Source organism: Colobus angolensis, unplaced genomic scaffold (assembly GCF_000951035.1).
Source record: "Colobus angolensis palliatus isolate OR3802 unplaced genomic scaffold, Cang.pa_1.0 Scaffold3, whole genome shotgun sequence".
Taxonomy (NCBI): Eukaryota; Metazoa; Chordata; class Mammalia; order Primates; family Cercopithecidae; genus Colobus; species Colobus angolensis.
Window position 1 is genome coordinate 766,265 of NW_012116265.1, and position 11,846 is coordinate 778,110.

The 11,846-nt window shown below is 46.9% G+C and overlaps 1 protein-coding gene across 3 annotated transcripts in view; it reads left to right on the forward strand.

Annotated features, from left to right (window-relative positions):
• Positions 1-2,801: 2,801 nt before the first annotated feature.
• The window catches only part of LGMN (legumain), a 30,749-nt gene continuing 21,704 nt past the window's right edge, over positions 2,802-11,846 (forward strand). For 2 of the 3 annotated variants that reach the window (XM_011949385.1, XM_011949386.1), the window contains exon 1: positions 2,811-2,982. In XM_011949385.1, coding sequence (XP_011804775.1) covers positions 2,845-2,982 — 138 coding nt within the window. In that variant the 5' untranslated portion in view covers positions 2,811-2,844. Of the gene's footprint in view, positions 2,983-11,846 lie in introns of all 3 variants that reach the window. The other variant, XM_011949387.1, reaches the window with a different exon arrangement.

Consider the following 11,846-nt stretch of genomic DNA (forward strand, 5'->3'; position numbering starts at 1 on the left):
TGAGGACAGGTGGACCAGAGCCTGGGGGATTTCATGCAGTTCTGCCACATCAAAGGTAATCTGAGGCTAGCAGCATACTGTCACCTGAGACTTGTTAGAAATGCAGTCTCATGGCGGCGGTGGAGGGGGGCGGTCATGCAGTGACTCATGCCTATAATCTCAGCACTTTGGGAGGCCGAGATGGGTGGATCACCTAAAGTCAGACATTCGAGACCAGCCTGGGCAACATGGCGAAACACTGTCTCTACTAAAAATACAAAAATTAGGTGGGCGTGGTGGTGGACACCTGTAATCTCAGCTGTTCGGGAGGCTGAGGCAGGAGAATCGCTTGAACTTGGGAGGCGGATGTTGCAGTGAACCGAGATCGCACCACTGTACTCCAGCCTGAGCCACAGAGCAAGACTCTCAAAAATAAAAAATAAAAAAATGAAAAAAACCGAGAAATGCAGTCTCAGGCCCTGCCCCAGGCCTACTGAATCAGAATCTGCCTCCTAGATCCCCAGGTGACCTAGGTGCATAGTCAAGTGGGAGAATTACTGGCCTAAGACTCTTTTCAAGAGACTCAGGGCTTCCTATTTAGTCAGTGGAGAAAATCCATCGCTTTGAGGACTCGACTCAGAACGTTGAGGATGGTTTCTTCAGCTTAGAAGTGGATCACCCTTCATCTGGGTGCGTCCTCCATGAAGACACAGGCTTTGTTCTGTCCCCATTGAGTTTCCAGCACCCATCACCTTGTCTGGCAAAGTAGGTGTTGCAGAGACTCTGGCTGAGTGGTGAGTGAATGAATGAATGAGCACCACCAGCCCTGCTTGTGGCATTGGGACGGAAGTCAGCCTCACACATCTCCTGCTCTGAGTCCCCACATCTCAGTGACTGTGTATTTTTCTTATCGCAGAGCCACAGGCTTGGTGCTGTTTTCCGTTTGTACTTTAACAAGGTGTTTAAGGTTTTGGCATTGAGGTATAAAATAGTGCATGTACTTCAATGATAATGAAGTATTTTTTTTTTCTTTTTTGAGACAGGGTCTCGCTCTGTTGCCCAGACTGGAGTGTAGTGTTGTGATCTTGGCTCACTGCAACCTCCACCTCCCAGATTCAAGCAATTCTCCTGCCTCAGCCTCCTGAGTAGCTGGGATTACAGGCTCCTGCCACCACGCCTGGCTAATTTTCGTACTTTTAGTCGAGACAGGGTTTCGCCATGTTGGCCAGGCTGGTCTCGGACTCCTGACCTCAAGTGGTCCGTCCGCCTCTGCTTTCCTAGGTGCTGGGATTGCAGGCGTGAGCCACCACGCCCGGCCTCAGTAATAATAAAGTCTTGAGATGCAGAGCCATACAACAGAAAGAGTGCCGGACCAGCCGTTCAGAAGGCATGGTCCTAGCTGTGGCCAGCGATGACAGTCCATGGCTATTAGGCAGCTCACTGCTCTCAGACCTCAACCTCTCCTTTCTGTAAAACAAGGATGAAAATGTTTGCCCTGTATGTTGTACAGAGCGTATGTCTGTGCTCTGTAAGTGTGATGCAAAAACAACACGAATTAATGTTTGACTGAATTGAATTAATAGCTCATCCAGATAATTTACATTATAAACTTAATTTGCCCATCAATGTTTTCATTAAACCTGCACTGAATTTTTAGAAACTTTATTGTTTCTAAAAGGAGACAAAAATGAGGAAGAAAATCACCCTTGATCCTGCCTACTACCCAGCAATAACTAGTGTTAAAATTTTATGTCTGTCTTCCATATTTTTCTGTGCAGTTTATTTTATTTTTAAAATTTATTTTTTCTGATAAAACTTTTATTTTTATTTTTAGTTTTGAGACAGAGTCTCACTCTGTCACCTAGGCTGGAGTGCAGAGGCCTGATCTGGCTCACTACAACCTCCACCTCCTGAGTTCAGGCGATTCTCCTGCCTCAGCCACCCTAGTAGCTGAGACTACAGGTGTGTGCCACCATGCCCAGCTAATTTTGTATTTTTAGTAGAGCTAGGGTTTTACTATGTTGACCAGTCTGGTCTTGAACTCCTGACCTCAGGTAATACACTGGCCTCCCAAAATGCTAGGATTACAGGCATGAGCCACTGCACCCGGCCTGCACAGTTTATTTTACATGTATATTCTTTTCTTACAAATACTTCATAGTATGTGGTAGATATTCTTTCCAATAGTGAATGTTGTGGATGAATTTTATCAACTGTATTTTGAGTTATGTCAAAAACTTTAAAAAGTGCCCAGAGACCTTTCTGGATATTCTTTGGTTTTATATGCATGACTTGGGCTTGTAGTGAAGATCAGGAGTTGTGGACAGCCCCTTCTCCACTCACAGGGTGGAGCAATAGAGCAAAAATAGAAACCCTCTTGATCTTTATTGTTATCCTCAACATACTCTGTCTGGTGGTTAAATGGCGTTATCTTTTTGACCCATTTACTATGATATTTTCTTAGGGGCTGACAATGTTTATCTGTTTTGTTTTGTTTTTTTTGAGACAGAGTCTCACTCTGTCACCCAGGCTGGAGTATGTTTGCATGGTCTAGCTTACTGCAGTCTCCGTCTCCTGGGTTCAAGTGATTCTCCTTCCTCAGCCTCCCGAGTAGCTGGGATTACAGGCACGTGCTACCATGCCCAGCTAATTTTTGTATTTTTAGTAGAGACAGGGTCTCGCCATGTTGGCCAAGCTGGTCTCGAACTCCTGACCTCAAATGATCCACCTGCCTCTGCCTCCCAAAGTGCTGGAATTACAGGGGTGAACCACCGCCCCCTGCCAATGTTTATCTGTTCTTGTTGCTTTGTACTTGACTCTGTGTTTCCCTTCTCAGGTTTCTGCAGTTGAACTCCAAGGTGCAGAATGGTTTGGAAAGTAGCTGTATTTCTCAGTGTGACCCTGGGCATTGGTGCTGTTCCCATAGATGATCCTGAAGATGGAGGCAAGCACTGGGTAGTGATCGTGGCGGGTTCAAATGGCTGGTATAATTATAGGCACCAGGTAAGAAAATGACTAACCTATTTTGTTTTTTTAGGACACTGGCATTCTGAAAACAATTCCAGACATTGTTAATATTAAACAGAAAAGACTTGAAAAGCCATTGACGGACCTGTTAGGCTGACTATAACATAGGTGTGTTGGAGAGGATGTGGGGAAATCAGAACCCTCATATGTTGCTAGGAGGATTATAAGATGGTGTAGCCATTTTGGAAAACAGTTTGGCAGTTCCTCAGAAGTTTCCATAGGGCCATCTTAGTCCGATGCAAGGTCTCTGAACCTTGGTACTGTTGATAGTTGGGGACCAGGTCGTTTTTGGTTGTTGGGGGCTGTCTTGTGCATTTGAGGTTTAGCGGCGTCCGTGATACCCGTTAGATGATGGCAGCATCGCCTGCTCCACTGTAATAATCCAGAATGTCTCCAGACATTGCCCAGTTCCCCAGGGAGCCAGATCACCCAGGTTGAGACCTACTTAGTTCAACATCTTCATTTTAGAGATAAGGAAACTGAGGCCTAGAGAGTAGAGGTGACTTGCTCAAGGTCACATGGCAAGTGGGGACCAGACAGGACTGAGGCCAGAACTCTGGTGAAAGGACCCCCAGGCCTCTTTGCCCTACTGCTCTCTCTTCACACCCTCCTCCCCATCTTCCCTGGATTTCCCCACATCAGCCTAGCAGAAGGTAGAGAGGAAAAGAAAAGAATCCACATCTGAGTGTCCATGAAAAGTCCAGCCTCCCCTGTGGGATGTAAACTGCTACAACCACTTTGGGAAAGAGTCTGGCAGTTCCTCAGAAAGTTAAACATCAAGTTGAACATATGACCCAGCAATTCCACTCCTAAGCATGTCCTTAAGAGAGATGAAAACGTGTCTATACAGAAACATGTACATGACTGTTCATAGCAGTATTGTTCATAAGAACAAAATGGTGAAAACAACCTGGATGTCCATCAAAGGCTGAATGGAGAAACACAGTGTCTATTCATTAAGAAGATATTATTTGACCATAAGAAAGAAAGAAGTACTCACACGTGCTTCAACATGGGTGAACCTTACAAACATGCTAAGGAGCTAGTCAGAAAGACCACATATGTTATGATTCCATTTAAACGAAAGTCCAAATTTGGAAAAATCTGTAGAGATAGAAAGTAGGTTAGTAGTTGCCAAGGGCTGGGTGAAGGAGAGACTGGGGAGTGACTTCCGACGGACATGGGGTCTCTCTTTGCAGGAATGAGAATGCTCTGGAAGCAGCGGTGATGAGTACACAACTTGGAGAACATACTAGAAACCACTGAATTGTCTGTTTTAGAAGGACTGACTTTTATGGCGCATGAACTCTATCTCAATACAGCTGTTACTTTTTAAAAAAAGTCATTTAATCTTGTCAGTCTCAGAAACAAATGCTTAGACTTGCAGTATCTATAGGTTGGACTCTCTTCTAAGTGCACTTTACACAAAGTCCTTTAAGCCCTGCAGTGGGGTTATGTGCCATTGGTCTAGTTCTTACTCCCTCTTTACGAATGATTGGACTGAGGCATAGGCAAGGTCAGCAGTTTGCCCAGTGCGGTACAGCTCACAAGTGGTGGGGCCAGTTTTCAAACCCAGGCCAACTGGCTCTAGAGCAGCCCTGTCTGGTAGGAGAGCTGTGGTAAATTTTCTATTAGCCACATTTAGAAGATGAAATTAATTTTAATAACTTTTTTTTTTTTTTAATTTGAGAGTCTTGCTCTGTTGCCCAGGCTGGAGTGCAGTGGCGCAACATGGGCTCACTGCAGCTTCCACCTCCTTGGTTCAAGCTATTCTCCTGCCTCAGCCTCCCGAGTAGTTGGTATTACAGGCACCCACCACCACATCCAGCTACTTTTTGTATTTTTAGCAGAGACGGGGTTTCACCACATTGGCCAGGCTGGTCTTGAACTCCTGACCTCAGGTGATCTGCCCACCTTGGCCTCCCAGAGTGCTGGGATTACAGGCGTGAGCCACCACACCCAGTCTTAATAACTTCTTTAAACCAGTATTTCCAAACCATTATTTCAGTATGTAATCAATATAAGAAATTAATAATAAGATACCAGCCAGCATGCTTATAGTCCCAGCTACTCTGGAGGCTGAAGTGGGAGGATTGCTTGAGCCCAGGAGTCTAAGGCTGCCATGAGCTATTATCGCACCTGTGCATAGCCACAGCACTGCAGCTTGGGTAACAGAGTGAGACCTTGTTAAAAAAAAAAAAAGATAATGAGATATCATACATTCTTTGATTTTGTACTAAGTCATTGAAATCCAGTCTGTATTTACAGTCACTGAATGAATGAATAACTCATTTCTCAAATCGTTTTTGTATGTTAGCCAAATAGGAAATTTGGCTTGATTAAAAAGTTGTTGTCATGGCGAAATGATCCCTTCTCCTTTTAATACTTAACCACAGACCTGAGCCATGTAAAGAGGAGCAGTCTGCACACACAGCTGTTCAGCCCTCAGTTTTCTTCCCCCCTCTAACCTCAAGTTGGAAAGATTAGCTGTTAAATACAGATCGCAGGGAGTTAACATGATTACTCATCACCCACCCTGATTTTTATACAATGAGCTTTTAAGAAAATGTATTTATTAAACATTATTGAGTAGAGGTTATCCATTTACCCTTTGCTCCCAGAAACCTTTTTGTTTTTTTAGGGTTGCTAGTTTCCCTGAGTAAATACTAAATATCAAAATAGAACAAAGGGAAACAAGGCCAAATAAGTGGCCCAAAATGAAATATTCATCCCCGAGCAAGAGAGGATGATGGCTTTACGGCCGGTGGAGGTGAGACTTGTGCTAATTCGCCCCTGCCTCAGCCTGCCTCCCCAAGGGGCTGCTTCCGCCCTCAGCCAGCTGCCATTTGCCTTCTTGACTTTGGAGGCTTATCATTAAAAGAGTATTCGAAAGAACGGTCTCCATAGAACCTAGGCAGATTTTAAACCTACATTTTCATAAAGGTTTACATTTTCCTTGGATTAATACAACATTCATTTACAAGTCTCTTGTTTAGGGAAGAGTGGCAGACCAGGCACAAATAAACCATTGCTAAGTGCTTTCTATGCGTTATGCTTGTTAATTAAACCTTGTTTTGTCTCGACCAAATGGGATTTCTCAGTTTTCCATTTTGAGCTGGGATTCAGTGTTTAAGGGAGTGGGGGCGTAGTCTGAGGTGATGTTGGCAGGACATTCTGTATCCAGTGTCCTGAGGATGGGGTGAGTAAGGAGGGCCCCTTTGGAAGTCGTGGAATTAGAGCAGAGTCTGGGGTGATCAGGAAGAGCTGAAAGAGTGAGGTGGGGTGTTGGGGGGATTGCATGGATAATAGGGAGAAGGGAGCAGCCAAGCATGAGTTCCAGAGAGGTGTGAGGGTGTGGCCGGCCTGGGATGGAGTGGGGACAGGGGCAGACCTGGGAGAGGGGCCGGCAAGATGGGCCAGGACGGGCAGAGGGGCGCAGGCACCTGGGAAATGTGGCACAATCCCAGAACGAGCCAAAAAAAGAGAAAAGCTGAGCAGATGGAAGTGGCCCAGGAGCAGAACTGACTGGAAATGGTACCTAGCTCATTCCTGCTGAGCACGTGTGAGTCAGGTGCTATTCAGGGTGCTGGCGATGCAAGTCACCCCACCGGTTCTGTAGTGCTGACATTCTGGTGGAAAAAGGCTGCCCTTGACTAAGCGCTTCCTGTGTGCAGGGCTCAGTTCCAAGCCCTTGGCATGTGTTATCTCAATCCTCAGACAACCCAAGAGGATAGGTCCTATTAGCTCTCCATTGTAAAATGGGGGGTGGGGCTAAGGCACAGAAAGGCTGGGTAACTTACCTAAGGTCACACAGCTGGTAAGGGATGGAGCTGAGATTTGAACCCAGGCAATCCATGCTCCACAGCCCATGCTCATAATCACTACTCTAGTCATGTGGCATGGGTATCTTGGCATTACTTTATCTTTTATTTTAAAATAGTTTCCTTTTTTGTATTAATAATTTAACACATTAAGGTTTATTATAGAAAACTTACACAGCCAAAGGAAGCAGGTCATTTGTAATTAGTCATGCGCCGGGTAACAAATTCGTTCAGTGACGGACCGCATACACGACTGTGGTCCCATAAAGTATAGTGGCATATTTTTACTGCACTTTTCCTATGTTTAGATACACAAATACTTGCCATTGTGTTCCATTTGTCTGCAGTATTCATGACAGTAACATGCCGTACAGGTCGACAGTCTAGTATTACCTCCTGAGCATTATAGCAAACGTTACCACCCCAGCTCCACCTCCTGTCAAGTCATCGAAGCCATTAGATTCGAATAGGAGCGTGAAGCCTATTGTGAACTGCGTATATGAGGAATCTAGGTTGCATACTCCTTGTGAGAATCTAATGCCTAATGATCTAAGGTGGAACAGTTTCATCCTGAAGCCATTGCCCCTCACCCCTGTGTGTGCAAAAATTGTCTTCCACGAAACCAGTCCCTGGTGCCGAAAAGGTTGTGGACCGCTGGGCTAGACCATCTAGGGTTGTGTAAATACACTCTATGATGTTCACAAAATGACAGAAATCACCTTGTGAAGCATCTCTCGGAATGCATCCTTGTCTTTAAGCAATCCCAACTGCTATTCGGAGTGTGTTGCTGGCATTGCATTCTGGAAATGGCAAGCACAGCAGAATTTTTCTGAGCATTCAAACAGACTTGACGTATTGGTCCGTTGAGTTTAATGTTTTTCACTTGAGGCCCATGGTTTGCAAGGGGCTTAGGGGAGGATTGTGGAATGGGGAGTCAGGGCCCTCCGGTCAGGAGCCCCCAGCCTTTTAGGGTAGGTGCCAAATACCTAAACTCGAGGCTGAGAACGAGCAGTTTCTACAGAGCTCCAGTTGCTGGGTTTGGGTCCAGAAGTAGATGAGGTCCATCAGGAGAGGGATGGGAATGCAGCTTCTTGGAGGAGAGGCTTGACATGGGTTTGAAGGGTAATGGGATTTCCACAGAAGCTCTTTCCTTGTGGAGGGAAGAGCATCAGCTGGCAGTGGGAATGTAAAATCACAGTGAGGGGCGTGGCCGGCACATCAGGTGCCTTCAAGTGCCTGTGCCAGAGCCCTCCCTGGTGGTTCGAATCAGGAGTGTGGAGACTCCAGGGTTGGTTAATTAAGCAGTTTAGCCTCATTATCTCAAACCCAGGTCCATTTATTTTCTTTCTTTCTTTCTTTCTTTTTTTTTTTGAGGCAGAGTCTTGTTCTGTCACTCAGGCTGGAGTGCAGTGGTGTGATCTCAGCTCATTGCAACATGCACCTCCTGGGTTCAAGCGATTCCGCTGCGTCAACCTCCTGAGTAGCTGGGATTACAGGCTCCTGCCACTATGCCTGGCTAATTTTTGTATTTTTAGTAGAGATGGGGTTTTGCCGTGTTGCCCAGGCTGGTCTTGAACTCCTGGCCTCAAGAGGTCCACCCACCGCGGCCTCCCAAAGTGCTGGGATTACAGGTTTGAGCCACCGTGCCTGGCCCCTTTTCATCTTTCTACTCTGTCATCATGGTTGTGACGAACTGTCCTCAAATACACTCTCCTCATAGTCACGAAATGGCTGCAGCAGCTCCAGGTGTCACATCCAAACAAACTCTCAAAGAACAAAAAGAGGCCATCTGTGTGTCTTGTCTGTTTGGCTTGCTCTTTATCAGAATGCACATCTTTTCCTGGGGCCATGGGTGGACTTTGTCCCATGTCTGCCTGGCCAGAATTGCATCACATGCTCATGTTCAAGTCAGTCAGTCCCTGGGGAGGGGAAATGGATTTCCAGTTCACACTCAGGGAAGCTCCTGACCACTTGGAGCTGGGTAGGTCATCTGAGCAAAGCCAGGGCCCTAGTGGAAAGGAAGGTGTCCGCAGGGCATGCAAGGACAGCGCATGGCCCAGGTAGATGGAAGGAGGGAGCGAGGGAGGAGGAGACCGGCAAGGTAGGGTGAGGGCATGGTGAGGCGTGTTAGGAGGAGAAGGCCCAGGCATGAGCTCCCCCTTTCTTTCCCTTTGAGAGAATCTCTCCACTCAGAACTAGATAAAGGGTTGGACAGGTGCCATGTCACCAATGACAGGAGCGGGGAGCTCCTCACTCTGTGTGCTCCTGGCAAGCCCCTTCCCCACCGCCACACATTCAGAACCTCACCATTGCTATCTGGCTCAAGACTGGAGCCTCCAAAGTTTTTTTCTATAAAGGGCCAGATAGTAAATATTTGAGGTTTTTTGGGCCAAGGGGCAAAAATCGAGGCTGGCGGGGCCAAAGGTAGACTGGGCAGACTGCAGCGATGGGGGTGAAAGGGAGTGGCCAGGGAGTGCAGGAAGGAGGTGGTGGTGACTCACAGTCTGTTCTTCTGACAAGCTATTTGTTTGTTTATTTAAATTTTTTTTTTTTGAAATGGAGCCTTGCTCTTGTTGCCCAGTCTCGAGTGCAATGGAGTGATCTCAGGCTCACTGCAGTCTCTGCCTCCTGGGTTCAAGCAATTCTCCTGCCTCAGCCTCCCGAATAGCTGGGATTAAAGGCACCTGCCACCACACCCGGCTAATTTTTATATTTTTAGTAGAGACAGGGTTTTACCATGTTGGCCAGACTGGTCTTGAACTCCTGACCTCAGGTGATCCACCTGCCTCAGCCTCCCAAAGTGCTGGGATTACAGGTATAAGCCACCATGCCTGGCCAGACAAGCTCATAACTTATGGTGTTTGGAGGTTAATCCATGTTGTTGCACAGTATCACTTTTATGTTTAAAAAAAGAAATCCACGGCAGGGCGTGGTAGCTCACGCCTATAATTTCATCACTTTGGGAGACTGAGGCAGGTGGATTACCTGAGGTCAGGAGTTTGAGACCAGCCTGGCCAACATGGTGAAACCCTGTCTCTACCAAAATACAAAAATTAGCCAGGCATGGTGGCAGGCACCTATAATCCCAGCTACTCGGGAGGCTGAGGCAGGAGAATTGCTTGAACCTGGTAGGCGGAAGTTGCAGTGAGCCGAGTTTGTGCCACTGCACTCCAGCCTGGGTGACAGAACGAGACTCTGTCTCCAAAAAAATAAAAACAAAAGAAGAAATCTGCTTTTATTTTTATTTTTTCACCAACAGGGTCTTATTCTGTCGCTTAGGCTGGAGCTCAGTGGTATTATCATAGCTCATTGCAGCCTCGAACTCCTGGGCTCCAGGGATCCTCCTAAGTAGCTGGGACCACAGGTGCGCCCCCATGCCCAACTAGTTAAAAATATTTTTTTTTTGTAGAGATGAAGTCTTGCTATGTTTCCCAGGCTGGCCTCGAACTCCTGGGCTCAAGTGATCCTCTTTCCTCAGCCTCCCAAAGTGCTCAGATTACAGGTCACTGTTTCTGGCCTGAAATCTGCTTTTAAAGAGGACATGGTGGGAAGCGATTAGGAAGGAGGACGGAGGGGACTGTGCAGGGGAATGCCGAGCGTGTGGGATGTGGGCATGGGCCCATTTGTGCAGCAGGGCCATCCTCGTAAATGCCAGAGGCAGTGCAGGACCTTGGAAAGAATGTGGCTCTGGATTTGTTCAGACCTCAGGTGTCATTCCTTCCCTCCAGTTACGTGCTGTATAAGTTTGAACAAACTACATTGTCAGATTCTTTCTGTGGGGTTGGCAGTGGGCTCAGCGAGGCACCTTGCAAAAACCCCAGCCTGGTGCCTCACCTCAGCACTGCTCAGCTGTGTGTCAGGAAGTGATCATATATGTACACTTGGCAGGTGAGCAGAGCTGGCTGGAGAGCGGATCCTTTACAGCAACTGTGGCACGGGGCTTGCCAACGTATTTAGACCTTGTTTGACTTGTCTTTGTTTAGCTGACAGCTGGCCAAGCTGGAGGCAGTGCAAGCAGAGTGGGGACAGTGATCCTCTCGGCAAATCACGGGAGGCCTTAGGAAGACCAGCGGAATTCCCAGCGCAAGTTATGAAACCAGCCAAGTCACAATCTCTGTTCATCATTCCAGAGGGCTCTGTGCTCCTTAGAAGTCTTGCTCAATACCCACCTCTCGAATATGACCTTTTATGACTTTTCCGGGCTTAAGCGGGGAAAATACAGTATAGGTCACATGGGTTTAGGGGAAGTAATACAAGTAGTAATGCCATTTTCACATTGTTTGAGTTGAACCCCACTTGTATCTCTTTTGAGTGCTAGTAAATATTTGACTTAATTGAAGAACCCTGCTGAGTTAACAAAGGTAGAGGCAACCAAGTGCCCCCAAGGCTCAGAAGAGAGTCATAGCCTGATGAGGCAGCAATGAGTGTGGAAGATGGGGCACAAGGCACCGTTGGGGTCAGCCATGGCCCTTCCTGAGCTTGTCCCCGTCTGTAAGATGGGGATGAAAGCACCTACCTCTCAAGAGTGCTGGGGGTCCCAAACAGTGCAGGAGCAACAACACAAGGCACTCTGAACCTGCCCCTGCAGAAAATATATAACTTTATTGAGGCTGAGTTTAAGACATATCATCTTAATTCACCCACTGAGTTTAATTTATCTAACTCAGTGATTTTTTAGTAAATTTACCAAGTTGTGCAAACATCACTATAAGTCAGTTTGATATTTCCATCATCCCAGTATGATCCTTTGGGCAGGCTGGGCGGTGGCTCACACCTATAATCCCAGCGCTTTGGGAGGCCAAGGCGGATGGATCATTTGAGGCCAGGAGTTCGAGACCAGCCTGGCCAACATGGTGAAACCCAGTTTTTACGAAAAATACAAAAATTAGCTGGGTGTGGTGGCACACGCCTGTAATCCCAGCTACTTGGGAGGCTGAGGTTCAAGAATCGCCTGAACCCTGGAGGCAGAGGCCGCAGTGAGCCATGATCACACCACTGCACTCCAGCCTGGGCAACAGA